The 13089-nt window shown below is 36.2% G+C and overlaps 2 protein-coding genes across 3 annotated transcripts in view; one reads left to right on the top strand and one right to left on the bottom strand.

Moving 5' to 3' along the window:
* Positions 1-13089, bottom strand: part of LOC139428963 (transmembrane protein 234 homolog) — a 79254-nt gene that overhangs the window by 22279 nt on the left and 43886 nt on the right. The gene's annotated exons all lie outside the window — the stretch shown is intronic.
* LOC111416886 (larval translucida) overlaps positions 8453-13089 on the top strand; it is a 42223-nt gene continuing 37586 nt past the window's right edge. Inside the window, exon 1 of the mRNA XM_023048998.2 lies at positions 8453-9131. Within this exon, the coding sequence (XP_022904766.2) occupies positions 8785-9131 (347 nt within the window). The 5' untranslated portion in view covers positions 8453-8784. The remainder of the gene's footprint in view (positions 9132-13089) is intronic.

Raw genomic sequence — 13089 nt, 5'->3', positions numbered from 1 at the left:
TTAAGAGCGCCAATTTATCTATCGGATAAACTTATGAAGAGGTGGTAAAGGTGGCCCTAACTTATTTAAACACTTAACTAAAGGATATAAAACACTAAGCCAAAGGAAAGTAAGAAAGAATATACACTGGGTTATCACCAGTTATCACACCAAACGACAAAACAAAAATGTGACGTTTGCTGTCACCTTTGAGTTTGACGGGTTTGACGTGACATATAAATTTTTCTATGGTTACAAGCGCTTTGTTTGTGTAGATAATACAGATTGCTACAAATTCAGTCTACAACGACATCCAATGGATTGTGAGGGTACTAAAACCTGGGTCTACATTTTTATAGTAGTGTTAGTTCTAGTTTTAGTGCAATAAAAGTATGCAACATAGTGATATCTTATAGTAACTAGCGCCACCTATCACTGTCAATAGAACTAACATTAGACCTAGAACTAGAAACATTCAGACATGTTACATTTTATATGCGACAAAGTAAGTAGGGCCGCCAAGGTCTTGTGTTAGTTCTAGTGATAGTACTATTGTAAAACTAGAACTAACACTAGACCGACAACTAGAAACATTCGGGTTTAGCCGCACGTCTCTCAATACGGCTAAACCCGAATGATTCTAGTTCAAGGTCTTGTGTTAGTTCTAATGATAGCGCTATTGTACAACTAGAACTAACACTAGACCGACAACTAGAAACATTCGGGTTTAGCCGCACGTCTCTCAAGACGGCTAAACCCGAATGATTCTAGTTCTAGGTCTTGTGTTGGTTCTAGTGTTAGTTCTAATTTTAGTGCAATAAAAATATGCAACATAGTGATATCTTATGGTAACTAGCGCCATCTACCACTGTCAATATAACTAACATTAGAACTAGAAACATTCAGACATGTTGCATTTTATATGGGACAAAGTAAGTAGGGCCGCCCTGATTTCTATGAAAAAATATTTTTGTGTATTGTATTTTAAGTGAAATTCACTGTGTAACTTTTATTTGAGTGTTTTATTTGTTTTGCAGACATGTTCTGATGGCATTTGGACTTGCATAGAATATTTTTTTCTTGCACTGATATACAGGATGTCCAATTAGTGCGACATCGGACGATATTTCCTTACAGGGTGTCGCTAGAAGAAAATGTTTATATATAAAGTTGTTTGGTGCTCGAAGGTGCATAACCCAAAAATATTTTTGTTTATACAGGGTGTTGCAAAAACAAAGTACAAGGTAGAACTTCGTAATATTCGTAACTTCGTACCTATTGTCCTATAGATAACTATTGCAAATAGGTATAGGACATGCTTTATAAAAAAGAAACCTTATTGCTTGGTGAATAATTTAAGATAAAAAAATATGAGGCATTCCATTTAAAAAAAATGAGATATAGCTATTTCAAGTTTCTGGTATTGAGTACAATATTACGAACACCCTGTAGAACGTTACCAGATTTTTATAGGGGCATAAAGTTACTGTAACTATGCATTAATAATCTACAAAAGATTTGTTTTGTAGGGTCTTAAATAAATTGGGTATGCTTTCTTTTATAGACACGTGCAGACGGCGATTTTTTCACAAAATGTTGAATATTTGAAAAAAATTTTAGTATAGGTAATGCTTAACAAAAAGTATGTCGAATTTTAAGGGTAATTCAAAAATGTAATAAAATATGGGGTGGTCCATTTAAATGTACGAAGTTGTACTTTGTTTTTGGAACACCCTGTATAAACAAAAATATTTTTAGGTTATGCACCTTCGAGCACCAAACAACTTTATATATAAACATTTTCTTCTAGCGACACCCTGTAAGGAGATATCGTCCGATATCGCACTAATTGGACACCCGGTATATTGATTTACTGTGCTTTATAATAAAAATGTTTGGATAGAAATATCAAATTCAGTTTGATAAACACAAACAAAAAATGGTCATGTTTAATTTTTTTATGACCAATATGCTTAAATTTAGCAGTACGTCACCGCTGCCAAGCCAAAACAACATTTATAGGCATTTGTGAAAACTGTAAATTAATATTGTAGCGATTGAAGTTTCTTTGCGGTTATGGCGCTTTAACTGCTGGATGCAGATTTAAAAATTCGGTTTAACAGTATAGCTAAGTAAAAAGTGACCATTTTGGCGTTTATACCGTTTTGGCTTGGCAGGAACGATGTGATGTGTTTACATAACCTACAATGAAGTTTCTGCTATATCTCATGCTGAGTACCTGCTTTTGTATAGGCCTCTGTCATTTATTTTAAATGTACGTATTCTCAGGGTTACTATACCTCTATCTATATCAAGAATTGAACTTTAGCTGGTGAACGACCTTTTGTAATCATGATTTTCATTATTATTTTCGAAGTTACTAATGAAAAAAAATGATAAAAATGCCGTTGGAAGACTTACTCTAGGTTCCACTCCAAACATAGCTTTGTAAGGCAATTGTTTTATGCCTAAATGTATGTTGTTTTTTATAAATCGTAAGCTTTAATTTATTTTTGATGTTGTGTCCCGCGCACTAGTTTAAGTTATCTGGTTCTAGAATACAGTAGGCAAGTTCTTTTCTTCTTTTAGTTTCTAAAGGACGGAGCAATACAATGTAATCTTGGTAAACTAGAACAATCCTGTATTTTCCATCAGATTGAGCCTGAAAATCGATTAGATCTATTTGGCACTTACTATTCATTTCTGACAGTAAAATTTAAGCTACAGAAAATTACAAATTTCGAATAGACTTAATTTTAAGTGTAGCAAACAAATTTTTATCAAGTAATAAAACGACAACGCGCAAATAGTAGAAAACTGGCATCCAACAGAATAGAAACAATGCGGAACCAGTGTAGTTTAGGTGATACTAATTTAGCCTAAAATGTTTATTTATTATGAGGCCAAACTACTTTTTCGTAGGTTGAATTAGTTGATAGCATAAACTGGTTTGATCTAGGATACACAAGTTTAGCCTGAAATCGGGTTTGACCCAAGGACAGTAGAATCTAACAGGACTGCTACATGCATTGTACTTTTGTAGCCCACTACGGGTTGGTTGCCCGCACTCTACGTCACACTATTTGCCACGCCCTGTTAACTGTCACTCAGTACTATGCGTTTGCTGTGTGTTTTTAGAGATTTAGAGGTTACATGATAGACATTAATACGTCTAAAAAGATAAAACTTCAAAAATAATATGAATACGTCTACGATATAACCTCTAAAACCACAGCAAACGCATAGAGGTGGGCGTGGCAAATGGTATGACGTAGTTTGCGGGCAGGTTGTCCCAACAATTTAGTAGTTAGGTTCTACTGTCCTTGGGTTTGACCGGTATAAAATAGATAAAATTTTTAGTTATGTCTCAAAAATTGCTGGTATAATTAGTTTTATAAAACAAATAAGATATACACTTTCAGAACTTTAAAACTCATTATCTTATATATATGTATATGTTACAGTGAATTTGAGAATTGTGCACATTTACTGCGAAATCTGGATATTTTTGAATTCACATCATAAAAATCTTCCGAATATATTTTCTAAAAGTGAATTTACATTGTGAGTCGTTACCAGAATACAGTGATTTCCCAAGATTTTCAGAATCGTTTCTATAAACGTAAACTGCCGTACGTAGTTACTTTCTTTCAGTTCTTGAATCACCATCATTTCATACGAATGAGAGTAAACAGAAGTGAACCCAGATTAGAGTCTTGGAGTACACATGACGTCATTACATATTTTATCGCAGAAATATCAGAATAGAAATATTGCCTCGGTACGAAGCAAAAAGGAACAACAAGATAGGAAAAAAACAGTCAACCAAAATGTCGTAAACCCTCCATCACTATAATCAGAAAATGTTTTATGATAAACCTAAATACACAACAATGAAGATCTTGTTCAAAGAATAACTGATAATAATTGGGCAATATTTTTATTATTCCCCTCTCACTTTTTAAACCCAAGGATAATACGGACACGTTTCATAATCTTTAAAACTTAGAGGAAGCATAAAATACAGTCAGTCCCAAAAGTCATCGTACACCAACGGTTTTTGCATAATATCCAAAATGAGGTTGTAAAAAAAGTATTTTTTTATTACCATACACATAATTATTTATTTTTAACAGATTTATAAACAGAAAACACTGCAATTTAACAAAATAACTTAATAGTTCTTCAAAATTCTTCCATTAGAATGTCACAAAAGTGATCGTACAGATCCAAAAGTTGTAATTAAAGACGCAGCCAAGCTTGGTTGGTCCTCCGTTCGCTTTAAGTACAGCTTTTCGTCTTCTCGGCATAGATTGAACAAGTTTTTCAGTGTATGATGCCGGAATTTTATCCCACTCTACTTGTAATGCAGCTTTTAGGGATTCCTTGCTACTAATGTTGTGCATTCTAATAGATTTTTCTAAGTAATCCCACACGTGTTCTATGGGGTTAATATCCGGTGATTGTAGAGGAGAATGTAGCTGCTTGGGAAGCCATTCGCGAACTACTTGCGCTGTATGCTTTGGGTCTTGGTCTTGTTGGAAAATCCAATTACTTCTAAGACACAATTGTATAGCATTTTGCTTTAAATTAGCCTTTAAAATATTTAAATATTGCCACTTATTCATTATATTTTCAATAAAGACTAAACTACCGACTCCTGAAGCAGCCATGGATCCCCATACCATAACGGATCCACCGCCATGTTTCACTGTTGGTAGGAGATTTTTTAAATCTAGGGCCTTCCTCCAAATTTTACCCCTACCATCGCATCCAAAAATGTTATATTTTGATTCATCTGTAAAAATGATCCTTGTCCAAAAGTCCATATCTTTATCTTTATGCATTTTTCAAATTCGATTCGTTTCTTTTTGTTAACATCGCTAATGTAAGGTTTCTTTCGTGGTACTCGTCCGTTATACCCGGCACCACGCAAAATTCTTCGCACAGTTTCTGCACTTACGGTTTTATTAAATTTGTTTTGGACGTTTGCCGCTATTTTTGGGGCACTTATCCGAGGATTTGCGTTGACTTCTTGCCTAATACTTCGTTCTTCTCGGGGAGTCAACAATTTTGGACGGCCAGTGCGCGGAGCATTTTCAATATTTCCCGTATCCACAAACCTTTTAATTATATACTGAATTGTAGAAGCACTTTTATTAAGTGTTTTAGCGATTTCACGTATAGATCGACCTTCATTATGTAATTTTATAACAATTTTTCTCACTTCTACACTTGTTTCCGTTCTCTGGGGAGCCATGACACTTTTTTGACAAACGGAGAGCCAAGGTTTATACAGGATGTCCCGTTAAGCGTACGGAGCGGCTGTATCTCAACAACGGTAAGGCCTAGAGGTTTGGGAAAAAAATCTTTATAAGCAAAGTGGGCAAGAGAAATAGCTGGAAATTATTTTGAAGTTCGTAATTCGACCGCTAGGGGGCGTAACTGCCATAGAGAAACATAAAATTCCCGCTATCTCAGAAAGTTAGACGATGAGCTATAACTTTGACAACATCATTTAGTAGCTTGGATAATACCGCATCGCTTTTGTTTTGCAATATTTTTCATATCTGCCATAATAAGAGAGGGGGAGGCCAATGCGTTTTCAAATGTTTACATTTTAATATCTCCTGGACCATTCAACCGATTTAAATATTTTTGGTCTTGTTTGAAAGAGCATTTCATGCGCTTTTAAATGATATTTTCAGTAAGACCGCTTGGTTTAAAACAAATAAGCTAGAGGGCGTTATCTGCAGCGGTTACATATTTTTGTGATTTTTGAAAAAAAGTTAAATGGAACGGTACTATTTACTTCACAGACCGTTAATCACCATAAAATTTGCTAAATATTAGTGAAAACCGCATCTCGATATCTCCATCCATTCTCGAATTATAAAAGAAAATGTTAAAAAATCGTATATCTTAATCGGATCAAGTTACCTTAGGAAACAAATAAGAGATAACAAAAATTTTATTATCTAGAACCTTCCTTCACACTTTATCCAAGCTTAGAACTGCTTCAAAACTACTTTTGAGGCGTGTTGAAAAGCCAACGGATCAATGAAACATCAACAATGATAATAAAACAAAATAAACCGAAACACTTAGAATAACTTAAATTTTTGGCAAAAATAGCTCACTAATGTTCGAAATGTCTTACATAAACCTCGATGCATTTATTTAATCTAGTTTCGACGAAAAAAAAAAGCGCTGCTAAGTCTCTTCCCTGGACACTTTTTACTGGTATTTAGTGTTTTGTCATATTTTCCCTGGTTATTGGTTTTTCTTGAAAAGTCAGGTCGTTTAGTCTACCCAATAGATAAAGGGGTGAAAGCAATGTGGGTTTTGCTCGAATCAAGAATGCATATTATGCAAGTTTACATCAGCTTGTGGACAGATGCTTCATGCATCCATAGCATTTGTGATAAAAGGTTTGGATTTGCCCAAATCATATTTAAAAGTCAATGGTAATAGTTCAGTCTGTTATCATAATCGGTATCTGTTAAGGCCTGATGTAAAACAACGTGGTGGAGATATTATTCTCTTGAGAACTCTTGTGGACAATTGTTTTCGGAGTTCCCAGATTATGTGGGATCACATTGCGCACCAATATGATTTACGAATTCATAGAGATGTCTGAATGGGCTACACGTTGCCAATTTTCCGTAATCGCTAAGTCAATCTTAAAAACACTTCTAGAGAAAAATGTCTTTCTTTGTCGTAATTGCATTGCACATTTTTGCCATGCAGTTGGATCGTATTCGAAACATTGAAAATAAATCATCATACGCTCTATCATACGCTTCTGTGTTAGTAAATGACATGTTTATAGTTACCATGGTAATGTGATTTGTTTTTCTCGATGAGGTAACTGGATCCGATTGATGGCACTCGAGTTTTTAACATTTTCTTCTACAACTCGAGAACGGGTGGTGATATCGAGATGCGGTTTTCACTAAAATTTAGCAAATTTTAAGGTGACTAAGGGTCTGTGAAGTAAATAGTATCGTTCCATTTAACTTTTCTTCAAAAATCACAAAAATATGTAATCGCTGCAGATAACGTCCTCTAGCTCATTTGTTTTAAAGCAGACGGTCTTACTGAAAATATCTTTAAAAAGAGTATAAAACTGTGCTCTTTCAAACAACACCGAAAACATTCAAATCGGTTGAATGGTCTAGGAGATATTAAAATGTAAACATATGAAAACGCATTGGCCTCCCCCTCCCTTATTATGACAGATATGAGAAATATCGCAAAACAAAAGCGATGCGGTATTATCCAAGCTATTAAATGATGGTGTCAAAGTTATAGCTCATCGTCTAAGTTTCTGAGATAGCGGCAACTTTATGTTTCTCAATGGCAGTTACGCCCCCTAGCGGTCGAATTACGAACTTCAAAATAATTTCCAGCTATTTCTCTTGGTCACTTTGCTTATAAGGATTTTTTTCCCAAACCTCTTGGCCTTACCGTTCTAGAGATACAGCCGCTCCGTACGCTTAACGAGACACCCTGTATATTAAAGGTTGTCTAAGTTCCTATGCTGCAATACTTTGATTTTAGTTTGTGGGCGAGGGGCAAGAGCAGGAGTGTTTCGTGACGTAAGCGATCACGGATTGCGCACGCAACCTCATGGCCATGTGGTGCTCCATGCATTTGTTTAATTTGAATTGCTTGGCGGTATTATTTTCCACATGTGACGTAATGCGTAGTATGGTTGCGTACGAACCTAGACAACCTTTTATATATAAACCTTGACGGAGAGCAACGATTACTAGATGTAGGGCAGGTTAGACTAGCTGCACGGGAAATCCCACGTAATTGACAAAGAGACGGGGAAACCCCTGTCGGTTTTTAGATGTACGATTACTTTTGTGAGATTGCAATGGAACGATTTTGAAGAATTATTAAGTTATTTTGTTAAATTGCAGTGTTTTCTGTTTATAAATCTGTTAAAAATAAATAATTACATGTATGGTAATACAAAATTTTTTTTATTTACGATCACGTTTTGGAAATCATGCGAAAACCATTTGTGTACGATGACTTTTGGGACTGACTGTATGTTGTTATTTTTAAGGATCTAGAAAAGATTGTAACGAGATAATAACTTCAACCATTATGCCATTACGCACTATATATGTTCATAAGTATCTAGAAGCATTAACAGTTAATTATCGAAAATTACCCATAATTAATTTTTGGGTTGAAATCAGTACATCTTCGATAACTTGGTCGCCCGTCTTTAGCACGGACGATTAAGTGCAGGCGCCGTCTTCTGGCGATCATTGTGAACGGCGACGAGCCCTCGGCTGTTCATAAATCTCGAGTTGGTTCATCAGGGGGCCCGCGGACGCGATCGGAAAAGATGATAACCGTCGCGTGCTACGGGCCGTAACGACGACGACGACGGCGGCGGGGGACGCGCTACCGTCGCCGGCGCCCGCCTCTGGATTTACGAAGTTCTGCGATTCAGCCGCGAGCGAGCGCCCGTCCGTCCGTCCAAGGCTAAAGGCTACGAGGCAAGAAATTTAGGCGCCACCGCGGACCGTATCAGGCGTCAGTCACCAGGCGACTGCGGCGCGATCGAGAAGCAAACGTTTTCAACCAAACCGAATCGACTCGAATCGGAGGACCGTCGCGGTCCAAAATCTCTGGGGGGTTGAGCTTTTTGCTTAAAGAAAATTTTCCCTCGACAAATTTTCTTTTCAAAACAATAATCCGTCCCTTTAAAGAACATTATTAAATAAATCTTTTTAGTGTTTATATTCGCGACGTCGAATTCGAGCTTTCGTGTTCGATTTGATGAGGATGACAACTCCTCAGTGGTTGACAAGTGCCTTCGGCGGCGTTCTCTTCGCGTTGCTCCTGGTCGCGGTGGCCCATCCGACAGCGGCCTACGATTGTGAGGGCAGGAGGAGGACGGTGATCTGCAACTGCCGGAGGGAGACCTATCCCGCGCTGAGGATCGTGGTTCATTGCCAGAAAACAGCATCATTTGCAGAGATTGTCGACCATCTTCGGAACAATTTCGGCAGGGAGCCGGTTACTTTAGAAATCGATTCATCACAACTTGACGATCTTCATAATAGAACATTTCGAGAGCTCAACATGACCATCGTCAATCTTAAATTGAATAACAGTGGGTTAAGGTAGGTCAAAAATCTTTTTTTTTATTATTGATAATTGTAAATATAAATTATGTTATTTAAAATGAGATTAAAATCGTGTATTTTTAAAATTAATTATATATTGAGGTGGGAAAGCCAAAAATGGCAGCAAAATTATTGAGTTATACTCGTACATGTATAATTAGAACTTAATTCATCTCAATTTAATTGAATATTACGAGCAGATACTGTTCATATTACTATGTTTATTATATTTTATATGTTTATCAATTCCAAATTTTTCCCTCCACCTATAAGATTCGTGGTACTGTTTTGTTGATCCACATTTCGAAGACTTCGAGTATTTTTTTGTGTTATCTGGGTTAATGTACACAACTCCACTTTATAGAAAAGCACCAAAAACACAGAGTCTGACTTTAATATCGACTTTTGAACAGTTTAGCCACCCGGTTCTCTATTCTGCACCTTATCTCCTGGGAATGGTGCCAATCCTCATTAATCACGGTCTCTAGGTAGGCGAACTGTGATACCCTCTTTATTGGTGTGTACTAATTACCAATTACCATGAACTTGGTATTTATATTAATTTCTAAGCCGTATTGTAACTCTTGTCGCTTATTTTCTTCATTAGTTCTTGTAAGCTTTTTCTGCTGTCAGTGAATCATCACGGTATTGTCTGAATATTCAGTAGGATTTCTATGTTATTTTCTAGGACTTTCTTAAATATTTCTTCTGAGGTTGAATAAAAGTGAAGTTCCAGTTGAGGTTTTGTAAGATCCTTGTCGTCAATCTCCGTATTATCCAAAACCTCCATCATCTTTTCGTGTCATAACTTGTAATCAACAAATCAGACAAAAACGTCACAGTTCATATCTCTGGAATAACACTTGTAACAGGCAGAACAGAGCATCGCTACTTTTTTCATAAACACAAATTGTACATTCTTCAATGGACTATTTTACGAAATAGCTTTATCATATGACTTATGAGGCTGATGATTTTATAGCCACCTTATCTCCCCGTTTCTATGGCAACAGCATGAATTATCATTTCAGAAATGAGTCATTAATTTGGGATGTTTCCAGTATTGTAGATATTATTAAATGTCAGACAAGAATTTAATAGATGTATCATCAAGAGCTAGAAGAATTTTGATCCCGGAACTTTCCTTCTTTTAGAGTATGGAGGGCGACTTTGGCTTCATCTGCCAAGACACTAGATCTAGGTTTAGTCTGAACGGATGATGGAACTCCTCTTACGTCGAAATAAGTTGTTGTATGTAGCTTTTCTAAGTCTCTGTTCCCATTATTATTATTATTATTATTACTGCCGGGCTGAGGAGAGCGGCCCCTCTCGTTACCGCGACCTATAAGATCTATTGTAACTTTACCCCTCCAAAGGTTTAGGGCAAATGTAGGTCCTTAATGAACCTTAGTATTGTCCTGAGGTCTTGAACCTTTATGTCAGTAGGTAACAGGGGAGTGTTACCGAAGACGTTGTGCCTTAGACGGCCTCTGGCGACGCAATTGCACAGTATGTGTTCAGCAGTTTCTGACTCGTCGTTGCATAGTCGACAAGTTTGATCCTCAGCTTGTCCAATGTGGAAGAGGTGGTATTTTAGGGGCACATGGCCGGTCAAGTAGCCTGAGAGCGTTCTTAGATCCCCTTTGCTGAGGCATAAAACCTCTTTGGTTATGTTTTGCGACGGAGTTATCATACTGACTCTGTTCCCATAGTTCACTTCCTAAACTTTCCAGCAACCTCTCTAACCTTCTTATGCATATTGAATATGTCAAATTTGTCTTGCAAAACATCGACTTCATAGGTTTTCTCATCTAATTCCTTTCCTTTGGTTTCGCGAATTATTATTTGTATGTCTTTCTTTATGCTTTTGTATGCTGATTATTTTTTTGCTTCCTCCGTTCTTCCATGAGCATCAAGTTTTCTTCCGTCATCTATGGTTTGTTTTCTTCCATCATCCTTAAGCTATTTGTATTTCATATACTTTGTTGCTTTGGTAAGTGTATTTATTTGTTTTTCATTACTTGGTACTACTTTATTGCTTCGTTGTTAAGATTATACTTTGGTCGTTTTGCTTTTGATATGATTTTGAATTTATTTATGTATAAAGACGAGAAAATTTTCAAGAATGGTGACATTCTCTGTTAGCTATTTTTATATTATCGGAGCAAAGATGGTGGCTGCCCACAAAATAATTTTTATACTATTAGTCTATTAGCTGAATGATGAAGTTTTTTTTTTTTGGGTTATAAGTAGTGAACAGAACTTTCTTCCTGCCCTTCTTATGACCTTTAATTAAGCATACATGTTTGGCCTGCCTTCAACATAGTTGTTGAATTAGGTTCATAATAAGTTATATATATATTTATGGAGTACTACATTAACACTAATATAGGATCCTATGCTACATAACAATTTACAACTATGTATTGTTTATACAATTCTCTTTATCTTCTCTTGTTTTCATTCAGTTGTTTCCTATTCATCTCCTTTTTAATTGCATGATTCCATGATCTTTTCAGCCTTTCACATTTCATTCTCCCTGGCGGTATCTGTCAGTTGTTTCAACCAGCGTACGCCTCTTATTTTTATTCGGTCTATCACAGTAGTTGCTTTCATTCTTTTCCAAATATTTAGCCTTTTCTAAGATAGCTCATTTCCACAGCTTATATTCTTCCCTCGAGGTCAGCGTTCATTACCCATACCTGGCTTCATCTAGCGCTGAATAATAAATAAAACTAGACTAACACTAGCACTAAAACTAACACTAGACCTAGAACTAGACACATTTCGTTTAGCCATACCTTCTTAAGAGGTAACCTCTCTAGTTAGCATAAAATATCACTATGTTGCATATTTTTAGTAAAATAAAACTAGGACTAACACTAGACCTAGAACTTGAAAGATTTAGGTTTAGCCGTGCGTCTGAGGACGCACGGCTAAACCCGAAACTTTCTAGTTCTAGGTCTAGTATTAGTTCTAGTTTTAATTGTTATGCAGTGCTAGCCCAAGAACTAGAATCATTCGGGTTTAGCCGTTTTAAGAGACGTGCGGCTAAACCCAAATGTTTCTAGTTCTAGGTCTAATGTTAGTTCTAGTGACAAATAAGTGTAAAACTATAACTAACACTATACCTACAACTAGAATCATTTGGGTTTAGCCGTCTTTAAAGACGTGCGGCTAAACCCAAATGATTCTAGTTCTAGGTCTAATGTTAGTTCTAGTGACAATTAAGTGTAAAACTATAACTAACACTATACCTACAACTAGAATCATTTGGGTTTAGCCGTCTTTAGAGACGTGCGGCTAAACCCAAATGTTTCTAGTTCTAGGTCTAATGTTAGTTCTAGTGACAAATAAGTGTAAAACTATTACTAACACTATACCTACAACTAGAATCATTTGGGTTTAGCCGTCTTTAAAGACGTGCGGCTAAACCCAAATGATTCTAGTTCTAGGTATAGTGTTAGTTATACATAGTAATAGTGGTAGTATAAAACTAGAACTAACACGAGACCTAGAACCAGCCACATTCGGGTTAGCCGTGCGGCTCTTGAGACGGAAACTCGGAGTTATCATAAGGACGTCACCTTTTCCAAGCAAAACTTTTCCTTTGCAAAATCCGGTATGTAATTCTTCACCTTTACTTATCATTTTAATATCTTCTTCCAGCTGGATGATATATCTATCCTTTTGTGCTGCGTGTATTTGGTAGATTTCCTAAGTTCAAGCTTTTTCAACAACTTTACATCATCATACATCTTTTTGATCCAATACTCACTAGTAAGACCTAACATTCTGAGGATAGCAACAATACTGTTTACAATACATTTCATAACGTATTAATTGTGAAATAATCATATCAAATAAGTTAATAACCATGTAGTATTATTAATCACAAATCAACCATACATGACAATAAAAATATCTCCTTTGATATGATTTTTTGCTAACCTAG

Source organism: Onthophagus taurus, chromosome 1 (genome assembly GCF_036711975.1).
Source record: "Onthophagus taurus isolate NC chromosome 1, IU_Otau_3.0, whole genome shotgun sequence".
NCBI classification, from domain to species: Eukaryota; Metazoa; Arthropoda; class Insecta; order Coleoptera; family Scarabaeidae; genus Onthophagus; species Onthophagus taurus.
The sequence above is the reverse complement of the archived record's forward strand: the minus strand, read 5'-3'. Positions and strand labels throughout refer to the sequence as shown.